General features: G+C 45.3%; 1 protein-coding gene across 1 annotated transcript in view; it reads left to right on the top strand.

Moving 5' to 3' along the window:
* LOC106744758 (adult enhancer factor 1-like) overlaps positions 1-7,822 on the top strand; it is a 28,250-nt gene extending 20,428 nt beyond the window's left edge. The window contains exon 2 of the mRNA XM_014619777.1: positions 6,171-7,822. Within this exon, the coding sequence (XP_014475263.1) occupies positions 6,223-7,608 (1,386 nt within the window). The 5' untranslated portion in view covers positions 6,171-6,222 and the 3' untranslated portion in view covers positions 7,609-7,822. The remainder of the gene's footprint in view (positions 1-6,170) is intronic.
* The last annotated feature ends 10,958 nt before the right edge of the window (positions 7,823-18,780 follow it).

The following is an 18,780-nucleotide window of genomic DNA, read 5'->3' as shown; positions in this document are numbered from 1 at the left end:
CGCGAGTGTTATCGGTAATTTAACACCATCGCGGAAGCGACCGTTGTGTTTGTCGAGAAGAAGGGGAGAAAAAGGACAAGAGTCGCGTTGATGAGACAGTCGCGAGATACTTTTAGCAATTTGAGCTCACCAGTAAAGGAATAATTCGATGATTACGTCGTCGCACGAGACGCTTTAAGAAACGACTATTATGCACGCGAAGAAAATTGACGCTTCCTTCTTTCGGTCGCGCTCGGCTCTCTTCTTTCTTTACGACGGAAGAAAGAGGAATTGCGTCACACGAGAAAAAACGGCCGATTAAAATCTTCCTCGTGCTCGACAAGCGGCCAGGGACGTGTCTTGTTCGGGTAACAAGTGGCGGATAAATATGCGTTACATGACCGACGTTTATCGTGTTACACGCGAGAATTAATTAAAGTGAAAATAATCGTCGCTTGTGTGCGCGACTGGCGAAGGGACGATTGTACGCTCGACGTTACGGAACGTAATTACCATTGGGCGAGAAACATAAGAGAAAGGGCGACGCGAGAATATCGTAATCAAATCGCACGGTGAAAAACTTTTTGGTAGTACAGTCATTTGTTACTATAGTGACAGCGGAAAGATTTGTTAAGAATATTAATTGCTGATTATGCCAACTATATTTTATTGTTGTCGCATCGACGTTCTGCTACAACAGCAAAATTACTTTTTGCCGTATAACAAATTTTCTCGCTGTCGCTATAGTAACAAACGATTTGCTGTGTCAGTGAAAAGTTTTTCTCCGGCACGCGCGGCACGCGTTCTAAAAACTTCGCACGCGTATATCGTATCCGCTTTAATTAAACTTGCAGATATAGAGAGAGAAACAGACGCAACTTGCTTTGAGCAACTTGCTTTGTCTTGAGCGACCGAAATTCGGATCGCCATCGTATCATATTAAATTATCTTGATGAATGATGTCTCACTGACGCGCGATATACGTCTTTACATTGACAAATCGTACGTTCGTCTCGACGCGTTCGATAATACGCCACGTCGTGCGTACTGAGATGCATGCGGCCCTGGAGGAGCACTTATCGTACACGTAGGTGAATGTCGGCAGAGAAATCATACCGGCAAGGACGACGTAGCGAGAGAAAGAGCAGGGCAGGGTGACGGGCCGAGCGGGAAAGAGATACAAACCACGCCCGGCTCATCCCGACTTTCTAGAAACCGAAAACTGGATCGCGGCTGCCGACATCTCGGGAGATCTCGAGAGACGTCAGTCCGGGTTGATTCACGTAACAGACGTCAATCTTCGCCGACCACGCTCCCCTTTCTTTCGCTCTTCTTATTTCTCCTCCTGTTCCGCGTAGCAAGCTACCGTTTCTCCGTGAACATTACTCACTCGTGTCGCTTTGGAGAAACTCCATTCGGCAGAGAAAGAAAGAGAGAGAAAGAGAGAGAGAGAGAGAGAATCCGATATTTTATTTCAATCAGATTTAATTAAAGCAATTGAAGAACGTTTCATCGAAGTTAAGATCCTTAATAGTATTAATCAACTGGTGATACGTTATTTTTTTATTTATCGCGTCATTTTTCAGAAAGAATCGAGTCACAACATTTGACTTTTGAACTTGGAACTCCACGAACTCTCATCCACCGATTTAAGACTCTTCCTGGCATATTACAGCAATGAAAACGATGAATCTACAAGTGATGCTAATGCAAATTCTTATTTTAATAGTAATAATAATAATAATATTTGCTTTATTGGTCTATATATATACCTAGCTAACAAACAATTCGATGACTGTATTTTGAAACGTACGTGAAAATGATGCACGACCGAATGGCGTAGCATCAGCTTTACAGTTGCTATTATTGCCCAACCAGTTCCTTAAAATAAGAAAAACAGACAAAGTTTCGCTATTTATTTTGAACGCGAAAATTTGCAAAAGTCAAGCCAACGGATCCCAAACAAATCGACGTACTGTCGTCTCTCCGAATTCGACGGGGCGTCGCCCGAGGATGCGTCCGGTCGACTCGCGCGAAAGTTTCTCTCTCCGCGGAGTATTATTACGAGGAACAAGGGAAAGTACATGTAAATCTGAGCTTAATCGACCGCATCTCTCGCCGGACGACACACGCTCTACTACTATCACTTTCTTCGGACGTGCGCGCGCGCGAAAACGCGAGCGGCGCGGCGCAATACAGAAAAATCGACAGCGGCTTCCCGCATCGCGCCGCGTATATGCGTACACTTTCGACTTCGCCCGGTTAAGTCGCAAGGCATCCTTCTCGACGCCCATAATTAACGCTTTTCACTATTATCGTCAGACGAGCGAGGTTTTTTGCGCCCGTGCGCTCCTTTTACGCCGCGCGCGTCGCTGCTCTTTTTCCGCCTCACCTTCCCGGCCGTGCTGACAACGTAGCGAGCGGATTTCTCTTTCGCCGGAGTGGACAACCGAGAGGAGCGGATTAGTTTCTGGTTCGTAACTGGATCAGTACAAATGCGAGCATGCGCACGAGCAGGCTCGTCGATCGGCAACGATGATAAATATCATAAAATTAATCGTTGCATTAATTATGCCTGTCACATGAGACTCCTTTACATCGCGCTTGCGTATCAAAGATCATTACACATTATTTCGAGGATTTTATATTTCTGGAAATTATAATTATTTCAATAAGATTAAAGTATGTTTAATAAAATATTACTAATGCTTTATTGTAATCTGAGCTCTTGGTAACTTTATTATTCATAGGCACTCGATATAACGGAAATCGTGAAAATAATATAAAACGTAATTTTGCAACAATTATCTCGATTATATATGATATTTATATGCATGCTTCTGTTAATTAATATATCGGATTGCTTTATTTTAGCAAGCACCGTGTATATGAAAGATCGTAATTTTACCCCTTATATTATGTTTTACATTTCTGTTAACACTCTCTCGGTAAACCGAACAGATGCGTAATCGCGGCGAGATATGTCTGCGATACGCAATAAAGTCTCCCGCGTTTGTACGTTTAGCTCGGTAGCACGTGGCGATTGAAGATAAAATATACCCGCCTTCCCGCCATGCGCGGATAGAGACATCAACGCTCGCAAGAACACGCGGAAAGCAGTGATCTCGACGCCGCATGTCGTGGGTCGTAGGTGCGTCATTTCCAATCGAAGAATCGACGCGTAACAATGACCGAGGCATATGACAAGCAAAAATCGCTATTTTTCATTGTTCGCAAATCAAACAGCCTCCGCTGAAATGCACTAAACTATCGTAAGATAAGAATACGAGGAAAGTACCTATTTGATTCTCAATCGAAATTAAGAAGAGATAAAATTTGGGCATATAATTTGACGCATTCCCGAGTCAAAATTTTGGTCCTATGATAAACTTTTAACCCTGATGTCTTAAATTCCCGTTTTCGTCATTAAAATATATTGTTGAAGGTAGTATTAAAATTCAATCCGTAGAATTGAAGATTCAAGTTAAAAAGTGTCAGTATCGTCAAAGTAAGTTTTTATTGATCTATAGGCCGTCTAAATAGGCGCAAACTTAAGAGTGTTAGAATAGCATCAAAATTTTGATTTGGGTTCTACTATCATTGTGCGTATGTTTTAAATCTCACCCACATATTCCAGTGATAAAAATAAATAATACGGAATGTTACACGCGCGTCTACTGTTTCGAAACTTTTCAATATCGTACCCATCACGTTCTGCCTAACATTTCATTCATTTTCCACTACACGAAAGCGTTAGCTAATGGATAAAATTCTGACGCCATTTCATACGCCAGTCGGAGAAATAGAACAATCAGACCACGTTATTCCTTTCGGATCGTGGCAGATATCGTTGCTTCGTTACACCGCGGAAGAGATTACGGTATTCCGTTCGCTGACGAGCGCGCCGAAAAAACGCCGAGCAGAATTAATTGCGCGTAGATTCGCGAGCCATTAATAAAATTCTGTCAATTAGCGGGCGCTACGGATTCCGGAGCACGTGCCGGAGTGAAATGGAGAAGCATTTAGAAACGGGAAATAAAACGAGAGAGACCCGACTCAATGATCCATAATCGCGCGATCACAAAAATCCGATAGACACATCTTACGTATCTGGCAGGTGTTCCTACTTAATCTATACTTTTTCTTTTATCTAAGACGTGTCTGACGTCAAGTTATAAAAATGCGAGCAGTTCGATTTGCTCGGGAGATCGATTTCTTCGCCTCCTAAAATCTTTACCGTAGCCTCGGGCCGAAGACACATTTATCACAACGCGATTGATGCCTTGATTTATCGAGTCCCGTTGCGTTCCCTCTCTTTGCCTTTCTCCCTTTTTCACTCACTCTCCCTCTCTCTCTCTCTCTCTTTCTCTCTCTCTTTCTCTTCCTCTCTCTTTCTCTGCCTTTTTCGTGCTACGACCGACAACGATTCACGATGATGTCGATCGAGAAAGATAGATAGAAAGAGAGAAGAGAGATCCTTTCACTAATGTTTCCAAATCGCGTCGTTTTCTAGCGACCATAGTACGATCTTCTATTCTTCTCGTCTCGTCGTAATCTGGTTCTATCGCTAAAAAGAAAGTCAACTACGATGGGTTTTTGATTTATGAAACACGCGGCGAGGCTCGCTCGTCAACTGGCGGCCGATGTTACGATACATATCTCTAATAATCGGTTGTGTCTATCTGACAATGCTACGGATCGGTATATTCAATTACTTTCTGAGTGACGTTCCGGCTGTCGTAATCGGGGCGTGACCTTAAAGTTTGTTTAACACCGTATGTCCGCGTTGCACAATGACAAACTTTTCTTCAGTAGTTGTTACCTTCTCTCTCAATCCCGCAACATTTTACTGTTGCATAACTATAAGATATTGCGTATGAACGTAACTGTTTATCGAGCTGTACTCATTACTATTTTAATATGCGATATAATGTCCAGATATACATCGGACGCGTGAATAAAACATTGAATTTAAATCAACCTGTTGATTCATTACGACAATATGGAAATATCAGGCGAGCGCGATTGTATTATCGCGCGCTTAAAATATAACTGCCTGATTGATACGTATAAATCTCGAAAGGATATAAGTGTGTCCCCGAATGTCGAAATTTTGCTTCTACATTAACTCTGCAAATTTTAGCTATAATTATCAAACTAATAATTTAAATAATAACGAGACATAAATGCCGACCTAAATTTCAACTCGAGTATCACCTTATTCACGGTAAGGCCATTAAAAAAAATCGGACATCTCTTATATAATAAATAATTATATATCTATTATATAATAAATGATTTCACACACCTGGAAACATATGATGTACTGTTGTCCGCGTCTCTGCTCCCTGCTTACTCCATCCTGACTTCTCGATTCCAGCGTGCCGGTTGCTCCGTCATGACACTAATGCCCATTTTTATCATCACGGCTTAAATCTAATCGGTGATTAACTCAACGAAATTGGCCAATCGCATCGGCCAATTAGCTGAACCGATCAATGCGATTGATCAATTCCGTTAAATTGATTGTCGATTAAATTTAAATCATGATGGTAGAAACAAACATAACACAGACATTGATACTCGCGTAGATACGATTCAATCTGCAAAACACACGTTGATTCATGCAATTAAGAGTCCGATTAAATATTTTAAGAGTCCACACAAATAATAATTAACATTGTTATACGCGCTCAGCGCCGCGGTTTGTCGTCGACTCGCTACATGATGGACACGGTCATGCGGCGCGTGACGGCATCAAAACATACAAAGCAATAGACACAAAGAACAATATCATCTCTTTCCAATCGTCAACCAACCGAACGTATGCAATTTATTATAATAAATGATGAGTAACAAATAACTCGGTTAACAAATAATAACGAATAACGAATAATACGAATAACAAATAAATTATTTATATGTTCTTTTAAACAAATTATTTAAACGAACATCATTGCTTGGTGACTTCTTAATAAAAATGTTTTTTTATAGATTTATTTGTTACTTATTATTTCAAATATATATATGAAATTTGCCCAAGTCTGATCTGAGAAACCAGAATTTCAACTTGACATATTATACGTGTTACATTCCGCGATGCGTTCTCAAAAAGGAAGCAAATCAAAAGTATCCAACCACGTGGAAATTTGCCGGCTAATTAAACACACCGTTTCAACTTCCCGTTTCAGATTATCCTGAGCAGAGAGCAGGAGCAAGGCCGAGGGTGACAGAGACAGTGTGATGAGCGGATACCTCGGTAGCATCACCCTGCCCCCGACGTTGCTGCGCGATCCCAAGTATCCTCCAGCCATGCGGGAGAAGGACTCGAGCCCGAGGAAGATGCCGGGCCACATAAGCCCGAAGCAAGCCAGCATTTATCCTCTGAGCGTCCGCGTGCCGGACGTCGAGGAGCTGCCATATGACCTCAGCCACGGCCACGGTCGCGGCTTGTCGAGTCCGACGAACCAGCAACAGCAGCAACCGCACATGAGCCCCGCGGCCAGACCACCGCCGCCTCATCACCAAGACGAGCTGGACTGCGAGCCGCTCGATCTCCGCGTCGATCACAAGAAGGAACGGCTCAGGGACGAGAATCAGAACGAGATCGAGGTGCTGAATCAGAACAGTTTAGGCGGCAGTTTGCCATATCACACGGTGCTCTTCCCCCAGCATCACGCGATGCATCCGCTGGTGCTGGAGGCGATGTACCGATCACACCATCATAGCTCGTCGGTGCCCGATCTGCCAAAGATCCAAGTGAGAGCGCTGCCGACGATGGTGCCGCTGCCGCCCAACAGATTCTCCTCGACGACCTCGTCGACCACCTCGTCCTCCTCGTCGCAACCGACTGCGAGGGCCGTCAGCCCGATCGGTGGCCAACAGTCGCAGCATCCGCCGCAGAATCACCCGTCGCAGCAGCAACAGCAGCCGCACCAGCAGCAACAGCAACCGCAGCAGCAACCGCAGCAGCAACAACCGCAAGGCTCGAGTCTGCCGCCCTATTCGATCAGCGTGCAAGCCGGCCTTAAGCCCAAGGACAGATACTCTTGCAAATTCTGCGGCAAGGTCTTCCCCAGATCGGCGAATCTGACGAGACACCTGAGGACGCACACCGGCGAACAGCCGTACAAGTGCAAATACTGCGAGAGGAGCTTCAGCATCTCCAGCAACCTGCAACGTCACGTGAGGAACATCCACAACAAGGAGAAGCCGTTCAAGTGTCCGCTCTGCGAGAGATGCTTCGGCCAGCAGACCAATCTGGACAGACACCTGAAGAAACACGACGCCGACGGGCCGACGATATTAGACGAGGTGAGGTCAAGGTATCACGGCCAGCTGCCGAAGGCCGACGAGTCCTATTTCGAGGAGATCCGCAGCTTCATGGGTAAGATCACGTCGCAACGACAAGGGATATCGTACTTCCCGGGTCTGCTGGGTCACGCCACCGACGACTACAGGAACGACAAGCAGCAGCTGCAGCTGGAGGAGAAGCGGGACCTGTCGTACTTCAGCGACCGGGACAACCTCAGCTCGAGGTCGAGCGGCACGACCAGCAGGCCGGAGAGCGTCCAGGAGGAACAGAGGGAAGCGAACTCACCGCCGCTCTCCCCTGGCAACAACACTTGAGTCCTGGCGCGCGGTCATTAGCATGGTAACCCGTTATCAGCATGCGACTGGTTCACAGTCGAGAGAGACGTTTCGCCGATTCGTTAGAGTGCGCTGGAGACCAAGAACGAGGGGAAGAGAGGAAGAGAGAAAGCAAAAGAGACGAGAGAGACGAGAGAGGGAGGAAGAGAGAGAGAGAGAGAGAGAGAACTCGATGTGTGTTGTCGAGCCGTCGGGATCGAACGAGAGCGAAAGTCTCGAGAGGGTTATAAATTTCCGAGCGAACGAGACTCCACGACGACAGTACCGCCACGAAGAACTGCTATCACTCGTGGCGATCCTAGATTAATCCGAAACTATTAGTGCACGAGATAAATCATTCTGCGTAGAAATTCCTTCCCGCGAGCCGAGAGAAAGAGAGAGAGAGAGAGAGAGGGGGAGAGCGTCAAAGAGATGCCGACGGAATTTGAGAAGACGAAAAAGCGAGAGCGAGATCTATTAATGAAGGTAGATCTGACTCGAGAGATCGGCGAGGAGAATCATTCATTTGCTCAAGACGACGAGCGTAGTCGGATCATCGTTTTCTACATGCTAGCTTTTAACGATCACGGACTTCGAGACGAATTCGTCGAGTCCGACGAAGGAGCTCGGATGCGATCCGCCGTGAAAAAACTCGGAAAACAATCGGAGCGCGGTGCCTTGGGGAAACATGTGCCTAACTTCTAGGACGTATCGTCCTTCGATCCTGAAGAATACGATCCGATCGGATCGATGTACGAAGAGCCTTAATTAAGTTAGATAAATGAGATAAATTAACTCTAACGCGCTAGACATCGTACTAGATAATTCTAGATTTAAATGCGTGCCTGAGCGAGCCGGAAAGTCATTGAGAACTAGGCAAAATCGACCGCAATCTACAGGCCAATTTGCGAAGAGAAACGACGAGGAGAACGTCTAATGGAATTCCAATTAGATGAGAGCTTGTATAAATACGAGAGAGATGCTTCCGAGATACCTCGATGATTTACGAAATTGTCTCAGTTGCATGTTTCTTCCTCTGTATTCGCGAAGCTCCGTATCAATAACAAGAAACATGCCGTCGGTCTTGTTACCTTCGCAGGTCGGACTGTAGAATTCCAACAGACCGGTATGTACAAAGTACAATTCACTTGCAGTCGCGGGCTGTCGCAATCCTCTCGTTTACGCAGAATTACAATCACACGCGCGAGTCCATCCGTATCGAGATCGCGCAAACTCGAGTCACGCTGCGATGTAAAATCTCACTTTCAATCTTGGACAAAAATCCAAGCTGCATCGAATGGTCAGTATAAATCGCAAATAGTGAGAAAGTGCTGAAGGAACGATATCGCTCTGAAATTACGTTGAATCTCGCCGCGGATTACGGCATAACGCGTGACTAATTTGCAAAGAAGAAAGGCCAGCATGGGAGTATGTAAAAAAAAAAGCGCCAGCGCTGTAATTAAGGCCGTCGCGATCCTTTCGATCGTCCCTGCACTTTTCCACCTTTCACGACGCATTCCTCTCGCGCGGCCGGGATCAGCTCGAAGCTGCAGAAGAGTTTCGATTTCGAGATCGATGCGGCACGAAGTCTCGCCCGAAGAAGTCGCGTGCGATATGTAAATAACAAACGACGCTGTCGGATACTAACTAGACTCCTAGACGTTCACGTTAAATATGAAAAAAATTACATTTACGGCGATAAAAGTAAATTCACAGCACAGATCGTGATTTGCCGCTTTTTCATCGGTATATCATTAAATATCCGGACACTAATGTTCATCAAATTTACTCGCATCCACATAGTACATTGAGAAAAAGTACTTACAAATTTATTTGTGAGATGTAAGATTCTTTTCACAGAAAGGAATAAAGTTTATTCCGCAGAAATGAGATTTATTTCTGTAAAATAAACCTTGTATCCCAAATAAATTTTTAAGTACTTTTTTCCTCAGTGTATCCGGAATACTCGAGTACACGTTCAGAGCAACGATCATATAATGTTTGCCTAAGGGCGGAAACGTGAAATATTTCCAGATATTTTAAATTAGAAAATTTTCACCAAATCTTAGTATTTAATATCAAATCCTTTTTTCAGAATAGAGGATGCGATTCATGGCCTCCTGGAAGTCAATCGTGAGTCTTTTCTAGCATTAACTCGATGAAACGAAAAGTGTACAGAAAAAAGCATTAGATTCGAATGAATAATTACTCCAACACCACTTAGCAATTTTTTGCTGGATTAAGTAAACGGATTAAGTAAACTCGGATTACATAAATTTTGCTTGAATCCAGTAAATATTTTACTTGGTAAGTAACTATTACTTGATCCAAATAAAAATATTTGCTAAGGAGTATTGAGGTAATCGTTTACTTGAATCTAGCATTTTTTTGAGTGGGAATCTTCTAATTAGAAAACATTTGGAAATGTTCACTTTTCACGTTTCCTAAGGAAAAGTTGCGTGATTGGTGCCCAGGTCGGAGTAATCTGCCGAACGTCGCAGCTTAGATCACCGGGAGCGGCCGTGCGTGCCGTAAGATTCATGGTTATCGCGAATATCGCAGATCGCGTGGCGCGCGCCGGAGAGATTCGCGGCGAGGCGGACGAAAAAGTCCTTCGTGGAAGGAAAAGTCGGATAGAGAACGCGGGACGATTCGTACCGGCAGAAAACGCAGCTACGATGGGCGACCGCTCGATTTTACGACCTAGAAAGTGAATTTCAGCACTCGGCCAACTCGGGCAACTCGGGCGCGTTCGGACGCAATCCGCGGATCGCAGCTCGGATCGGGCCCAATGATCCGCTGAGGAGACCGATAATAAAATAGCGTTTAGAAATCGATGGGCGGATCCGCGCGCTGCCGATCGGCCGCGTTGGGAAATCGGAACTGTCGGAAGAGCTCTCGGAAAGTTCGTCGCACTCTGCGCGCCTCGGATCGTTAAGTTTTTAATCGGGGAAGCGGTGACGTGTCGCGGCCACGCCGGCAATAATCGCCGCGAAATGAAAACGCGGATGCCCGGAGCAACGTTCTCCGGCCGTCTGAAACGGTGAGAACGCTTACGTCGTAGCGCACATCGGATCATCGGAGCGATCACGAGAACACCGTGGTAACGTAACGCTTGTTTCGCAAGTGTCGTTAATTGGGTCGCGCAATTAAAATTTGCCTTCGTTAAATTCTATATAATTAATTCACGATTTCTGAATCGCGCAATTTCGCAAACTGACGGAAGACCCGTCCGTTAAAAAGCCCGGCGGTCCCGCCGAAGCGGAAGAGATCCGCGAAGAAGCTGTTTCTCCGCTTCTGAAACCAGTTCACGCCAGGGGAAAAAGAGGCCGCGCGTCCCGCGATTATTAATATGCAATTATCGCAGGCGAGCCGCGGGAGAATTAATTATCACGAAAGATCGACGCGACGATCCCGATCTAAGTCGCGAGATCCGAGTTAAGTCTCTAATTTGGAATTAATCCCTTCGCTCGGAGATGAAGTAACGATTTAACGATATTAACTACCCCCGTCGACAATTTATCGATATTGGATAACGCGTGTTATCGTCCCGTCTAATTTGCATCAGACGTCAGAGTCCAGAAGAGTATACAGGTATAAGCAAGAATATTACAGTGTTCTCGGTAAGTTTTCAGCCTTGAATTAAACGCAAGTAAGCGAGTGATATTTGCATCAATATAAATTCAATCAAATCAAAGCTGAACATTTTCTAAGAGGGTTGTAATATTCTTGCTTATACGTGAGAATACTTATTGATCTAGGACTAATTTTTTCCGCGTGTGTGACGAAAAAACTGTTCCTCTCGATTGTAAATCATTATGAGCCTCTTGACACTCAAATTATTCTCCCCTTTGAAAAATATTCGAGTTTTAATCGAATAATTTGCACCCGAGACGACCGTATTACCCGTCGTGCGATATCCGGAGAATCTCGCGTCGAGCGCCCCCGACAAATCTCATTACGCGGCCCCGTCGCTCGCGTTTGGGAAACGAGCGATCCGCTTCGCACGACGGATTGCTTGCCAGCACTCGTCGGAGCTAACATTCGCGCCGGGAAGCGATATCCGCCGATTCAGCGCGTTCTAGCGCAAAAAGCGCCGGCGAACGGTTATCATTCCGGCCGGCGCTCCTGAGCACCGAACAGCGAACGCGAACGGTGCGAAATCTCCCGCGAGGTTCCCATCGACGGAAGACGGTCTACGACGGCGAAGAAAGGGGACTCGATCGGAACCTGCAGCGTGGAAAAGCCGCGTGCTTCCTGCCGGCGATGATCGGCAAGAAGAGGCGAGTAAACGAGCGGAGCACCTTGGTGAACGTACCGCGGGCAATCCCACACGGATGATGATATATCCCCTCGTTTCCTGCGGACGGTCGCTCAAGACCGTACCTTGGGCGAAACGATGTAATCGTCTTCCTTCTCCTTAAGTCAGGTGCAAATTTATCGGCACTTTCTAGCGAGCGTTCGATACGCGGCCCGGCACACCGCAGGTGCAGATTCCTCCGGGAGGATCGCTTGACCTTGAGATTAACCCGATCGACGACTCGTGGTAGTAAGCGGAGTGCGGCGCGAGGGTCAGAGCCATAACGGGGCATAAAGTCGATCGCGTGGGGGAGCGGACGATACCCGCCTATTCGTCGCGGAAAAGTCTCGCGTGTGCGAGAGCTTAGCCCCGGAAAGTTCCTTCGCGCGCGCTGCGACTCGTGTGCTTCGGGATCTCGTGCAACCGAGGATCTCATGAGTTTGCAGGTGAGGTCGAGCGGGGATTGTTTGCTGACACAGCATCTTTGTTGCTATAATGATGACAGTAAAGAAATTTGTTAAGAGTGTCAGTTGCTAATTATGCCAACTAAATTTTATCGCTGTCCGCGTTTTGCTACTACGGCAAAATTATTTTCCCCGTGTCGCGAATCTTCTTGCTGTCACTATAGTAACGAATGATTTGCTGTGACAGCGAAACGTTTTTCTCCGTGCGCGTGATCTTGCAGAATCTCGAGCATGTGCGTGTGTACATGTGGATATTTTGCATATATATGCTCGGTTCCATCATCATAGTTTAAATTTAATCGACGATTAACTCGACGGAATTTACTAATCGCATTGGCCAATTAGTTGAATTGGTCAATGTGATTGGTCAATTGTTGATTTAATTGTCGATTTAAGTTATGATGATAGAACCGGGTTTGAAAACAAGTGCTACCTTTCAAGTAATATTTATTTGATCAAAATAAAACGGTTACTCTAATATCTTCCTTGGTGTACTAAATATACTAGAAGTAGAAATATAATTGACTATGTACAATATGATATCTTCTTCGTAGCAGATATTTACTTGTATGCGTTAAAACAATTACGGCACGTGTTAAACTCATAATATTGAGAATATCAGAATTTATTTTTAGAAAGTATTTCCCGTGGGCAGAAAAGTCGAAATTTAAAACCGCTATATTTCTTCAGTGAAAATGAAGTATTACATAATTCTAATAAATATTCTTAAATTCAGAACCATTTTATACCTACATTCACTTAAATTCACTTATAAATTAAGGTATTACTGCGTTCAGATAAATATTTACTACAAGCTATTAGAATACACTTAAATTGATAAAAATATTACTTGATTTAGGAGAGGCTGAAAAACAGGTAATTTCGTTTACTTGATTCCAGCACTTTTTTCCTGTATATGTGCCGAGACTTCACTTCGCTCGTATGTACCCACCATCGCATGCGCGAGAGTCTCGCACCTGCGGAAAATTGATACGTGCAAGCTCTGCTAAATCACAGTGCTAAATTGAAAAGGTCACGGTCCGGCCAGTGGCAGATGCGTATATCTTACCGCCTTGAGCTTATCGCTTTACGAAATCCCTCTTATTAAGGTTTCTTCATCACGTACTTCGCGTACTCCCCTTCCCCCATAATAAGATATTTTTCGACTCATGATAATTAATTTTTTTTATCTCCGTTTTCTCTCCTATTTTCTTTGATTTGTTATATATTAAATATTCGAGTTGAAAAGGAATGAAAACATGTCGAATTGTGTTTAGAGCCGACGTAATTAAAGTCAGATATCCACAAAAAAAAAGATTTTGCTGAGGCAGCTAGTCATGATTTAATTAAAAATGTTTTACTGCTGTAACTAAAACTTTAGTTACTGCTGCTAAATTGGTGTATGCTAGGTGTATGCCATATCTAATATATATATAAATTAAATGTAACATCTATATACCTAGCAGCAATAATTAAAGTTTTAGTTACAGCAGCAAAACATTTTTAGTTAAATCATGACTAGCTGCGCCAGCAAAGTCTTTATCTTCCATGTCGGAAGATCCAGACTCGCAAATACGTGCGAGACTTGATCAGCTCCGCAGACACCTTCGGTGAGAATCACGCACGGTGGAATCGAGCGAGAAATATTCGGAGTCGCGGATTACTTTCGTTGGTAGAATAATCCCGCGACACGCGATACTACTATTACAAGCGCGCTCGGTTTCCTCGAGTTCTCCGGAACGCGTTTGAAAATCCAGACAGGCGAGTCTTAAAAACGGACTTAATCGCTTCCCGGCACCGGTCTTCGGGTCTCTTTACCGCGCTTTCTAGATCGTGCCCGACACCATCGGAGCGGAAAACAAACAACAAATCGGCTTCGTGACTGAAAGTGTTATCTCGCGCGCGACTTCAATTAATTACGAGCGCTCTGCATCTACGCAGCCGGCGGTAATCATGGCGCAAACATGCGTTTATCCGCCGTTGCCTTGCTAATCCGCGACGCATTCGCTCCGACAACGATAGATACGTCACGCTGTCACCGCGATAAAAAATGTGAACGACGGCGTAGAAGTCGACGCGGAATGCGATGTAAAAGCTGCAGATAACTGCTTTCATTTCAATCTCATTCGGTTCGCGTTATTATTATTTATTATTCATTCAATGAACGGAAAGTTGAATATTACCTTCAAAGCAAAAAAGTATATAGGCTGAAACACTTGTAATGCAATGCATATACATAAAAAAGAAAGAGAAAGGCAAAAATGAGCGAAAGTTACATTATGTTAAAGTAAACATTTTGTTAATTTAGCTCTAAGGGCTCTTCGTGAGGTATATTGAAAAAATCGATCGATTCGGACATATCATCACGCCAAATCTTATAAAACAACCAATGATAGTAAAAGGTGACTATTTTTCTAAGAACCTATTCGGAGCAATAAGATCAATTCGTGCTAACAACTCGGGACAGTCAATGCCCTGCAATGCAGGGTAAGTGACTGGATGGCAGCGCTGTGTTCCCGGCAATCATGACAATAAGGCGGTTATCAAGCGAAAATGCGAGCGTAATATTCCGGCAGGATGAATTACCGGCAACATTCATCCGCGGCATGGGAAATTGATCCCGTCGTGAAATTACACCGGTTCCGCTCACGCCGGAAATCATTTCTCCATGTTCACGAGCGATAATGAAAACGCGACAATCAGCTCCTACAAGATAATACATCGCGCATTATTCCCGATACCCTGCTCTCTAAACAGGCCATCATTCTCGCACATCATTTTACCGAGGCTCGTCGATATGACCGTCGTAAATGGCAGTGGATTAATTTAACGATGACTCGGTTATCGCCCGCCCGATTACGACGGCAATTTCCCGTCACCCGACGAACCGTCGTCGGGTTCGCTCACCGTGAAAACGATTTAATCCTTCCTTCCGGTACGATATTGGGTGCAAATTTATCGGCACTTTCTAAGCGCGCGCACGCGAAGACGGCTTACAGGTGCAAATCCGACCTTGATTAACCCGATCAGTGATTCGTAACAGTGTAACGAGAGCCTGTCCAGCCCGAGAGGATGACGTGAGCTACGAGTAGCTCAAGGTGCTGCCGAGCTCGAGAGTTGCATCTGAACGGAGTTTTCCACGCCCTTTTTCGTTTCATCGCGGAGGGCGGACGGACGGACGGACGGGTAAGCGGCTGGAAAACCGCTTTCTACCGCGCGCGCGCACGCACGCGGATGCAAATGCGCGGAAAGATCCCGGCGCGCGATATCCGCCGACAATGACTCGTAAACCGCAACATTTTAAACGTAGATCGCTTCCCCGGAGCGATCCACTTTTGCTACGCGCAGGAGGAAGGATCTAATAAATATCTACCGGATTGTTATTTGAATCGCCGCGCGGAAAGAGCGAGATGCCGAGGACGACGACGTGCCGCGCCGACGAGAATTTAATCGCCGGCTGTGGATCAAAATTATTGCGCTTTCTAAACGATAATACCTACGCAACGCGGGTGCTTTCGAGATAGGAGCAACTTTGCGCGCGCGAGAGTCCTGCCTCACGGTTGGTTAACGAAGGTCGAAGACCTACCCGCGCCGCCGCGGTCATAAAACGTCGGTGTAATTGTAGTGTACATATATAAATTGCACAGACCTTGTATTATATTTAATATCGCGCGCGGTTTCCGCGGGGAACTCGAAGTCGCCGATCGCACGCTGCCTTTCGTGTTTCTTCCCTTGCTTCTTTTTTTCTTTTTCTTCACGTTCATCTCCTCTCGTGTTTTCTCTTACATTGCGAACGGGCGCTCGGTCCTACTGTCCAATTCTTCATTTTACTCTTATTATCGTGGTTTCGTAACACGGCCTTGCGGACACGCGGTGACTAAGCTCGCACAATGCAGATCTCAGATGAAGCCTCGAGAGAGGATGGCGTGCGGACCCTGTTTTTCTCCTTCACACGTGTACGATCGCAGCCGATGGCCTCGGACTTCTCTTGCGTTACACTTTTGCCACGCCCCGATCGAACGGGTAAGCTCATCGCGAAAGTGAAACGCAATAAAGGAGCCACGCCGAGCGAGAGTCTCGAGAGAAGGCGGAAGAGAGAGAGAGAGAGAGAGGCAGATCGACGGGCTTGTCGGGATCGAGAAAAAGGGAGAAAGAGACAGGGAGGGAGAGGAGGAGAGCGAGGGAGAGAAAGACGTAAGATCCTATCGATCGGAACCTCGAGGCCTGGAAATCGGTTTCCTCGCAGCATCCCGCGATCGCCGAGGTGTGCGAGCAGATACGCTCGATTCGAATTTTCTCTCGAAACACGCGCCTCCGACAAGCGCGAAATTCAACGACCACGACGACGGCGGACGTTTCGGGAATCAATGTTTCCGTCGTCGACACGGGGAAAAAAAATTTGCTGGCGCAGCAAATTTTATCGCTGTCGCAACGAATATACAGTAATAACGATGGTTTCGTTACAACAGCAAAATTATATTTCTCCGTGAATGCAAGAACACGCACCATAGTCCTTTGTTCTCCACGAAAGCAAGGAAAATTACAATAAGAGGGTCCTACGAAAAGGAAACTTTCTAGTGACCGACCGTCGTCTTTCATTTTACCCGCACGGAGAAAAGTTTGTTGCTGGAACAGTAAATTGTTAGTTACATACTATATTAGTAAATCGTTAGTTATATACTATAGTGACAACAAAAAGATTTGTTAAACGGGAAAATAATTTTGCTGTTGTAATAAAACATTGCGACAGCAATAAGATTTAGTTAGCACAGACAAATTATTTTGCTGCACATATATCCAGCAAAAGCTTTGAAATTGGTATAATAAAATTCTTAAGAAATCTTTTCGCTGTCACCATAATAACTAACAATTCGCTGTGCCAGCAATACATGTTTCTCCGTGTGCTGATGCGCCAAAAGAGCCAGCGTACGCTCGCGATTATCTTCTTAATTATAGTACAAACTTATACTGTTATCATTGCAGATATCGCATATGATTGATGATCGATATTAGACGCGTATCTAGGAATTTCGAAAGGAGCCGCACCTCGTCAACGAACCCCAGCGCGAATTCGGAGCCGGAGCGTTTCGCAAAAGGCGGCGGCTCGCGAAGTCGGCATGATTGCGCAAAATTCGTACCATTTGCGAATCTAACCGGCAGACTTTTTAACTAGTTTCCTGTAAAACCAGCTCGCGGATCTCTCGCCGCACCACGCGCATGTCTACCCGCGAAATTGCGTCAGGTTCTCGCGGGGCGAGAGAGACACATTGACTCTCGCACCTCACGATCTCATCTCATGCGGCTTCCCTCCCGCTCCAGTTCGCGTTCGCGTGATTTCACCGTGTCACTTGCGTGTTCTATCGCTCACGCGACACTCTCGGTCTTTCGTTCGTCCACCGACGAATTGCGACAGCCGGCGAGCGAGAAAATAGAAAGAAAAGCGGAAAGGAAAACGCAGCTTTCGGGCCGCCGTTGAGAAACCGTAACGCTCGTTTGAGAGCGTGCGTCTATGCCTGTGCGGTGCTCCTCAGAGCACGCGAGCCTTATGTTACCTTCCAAGTCGTGAATCATAAATTCCGACCACTACACGTATGATAAAAGTGCGCATTGAAGCAATGACCGTAAATAGTAAGAATAGCGTGTACGGCACTCGCGGCCTGCGTGCAACGCGAATCGCACGCGCGACACACGTATACATCTCCTAGCTGTTAGAATTCGTTTCTATATCGAGGCTCAATCATTATAGTTAGACGAAATCTCGCGAAGAGAGTACCACCGCCAATGAGCGATGTGCATAGCTCACTCTCTTTCCCTCGAGCGATTCCCAAATTTCCGAACACGAGATTACTTGGCACCACGATCGCGTCTCATCACATCATGTTTCTTTATCGCGCGTGTAATTTCATCAGAGATCACTCATTTCGACTACGCTCGTGGATGTGGTTTCGACCAGGGTTAATGTTTTCTTTCGAAGCTTTTGACATTCGAATTTCGAATCTCCGAAGATTCGGTGTTCATTATTCGAATTCCGAAAATAACAAAACTTCAAAGCTTCGAAACATCAGAATTATCAGATTTTTTAACGATATAAATATCTGGTTTATCCATTCATTTACAAAAGTGTATTTACAACATTTCGCAATATTCCCTGAGTAAAATATATTATACTCAGAGATAGACATTAGAGTCCACAGCATTCGCAAGATTGTACTTTTCGAAGCTTCAAAATTATCGAAGGTAAACAACCCTAGTTTCGATGGTGGGCTGTTACTCTCGAGAAACGACATTCCCGCGCGGAGATACCGGGAAATTGCGCGTATTATTTAATAAATATAAGGAAATATAAAGAATTCGCGATACGTGGGCCAAAGTCGACTAATCTCACGATTGCACGCCACCCTGACGACG

Source organism: Dinoponera quadriceps, unplaced genomic scaffold, assembly GCF_001313825.1.
Source record: "Dinoponera quadriceps isolate SergipeBrazil2010 unplaced genomic scaffold, ASM131382v1 scaffold1471, whole genome shotgun sequence".
NCBI lineage: Eukaryota > Metazoa > Arthropoda > Insecta > Hymenoptera > Formicidae > Dinoponera > Dinoponera quadriceps.
The sequence above is the reverse complement of the archived record's forward strand: the minus strand, read 5'-3'. Positions and strand labels throughout refer to the sequence as shown.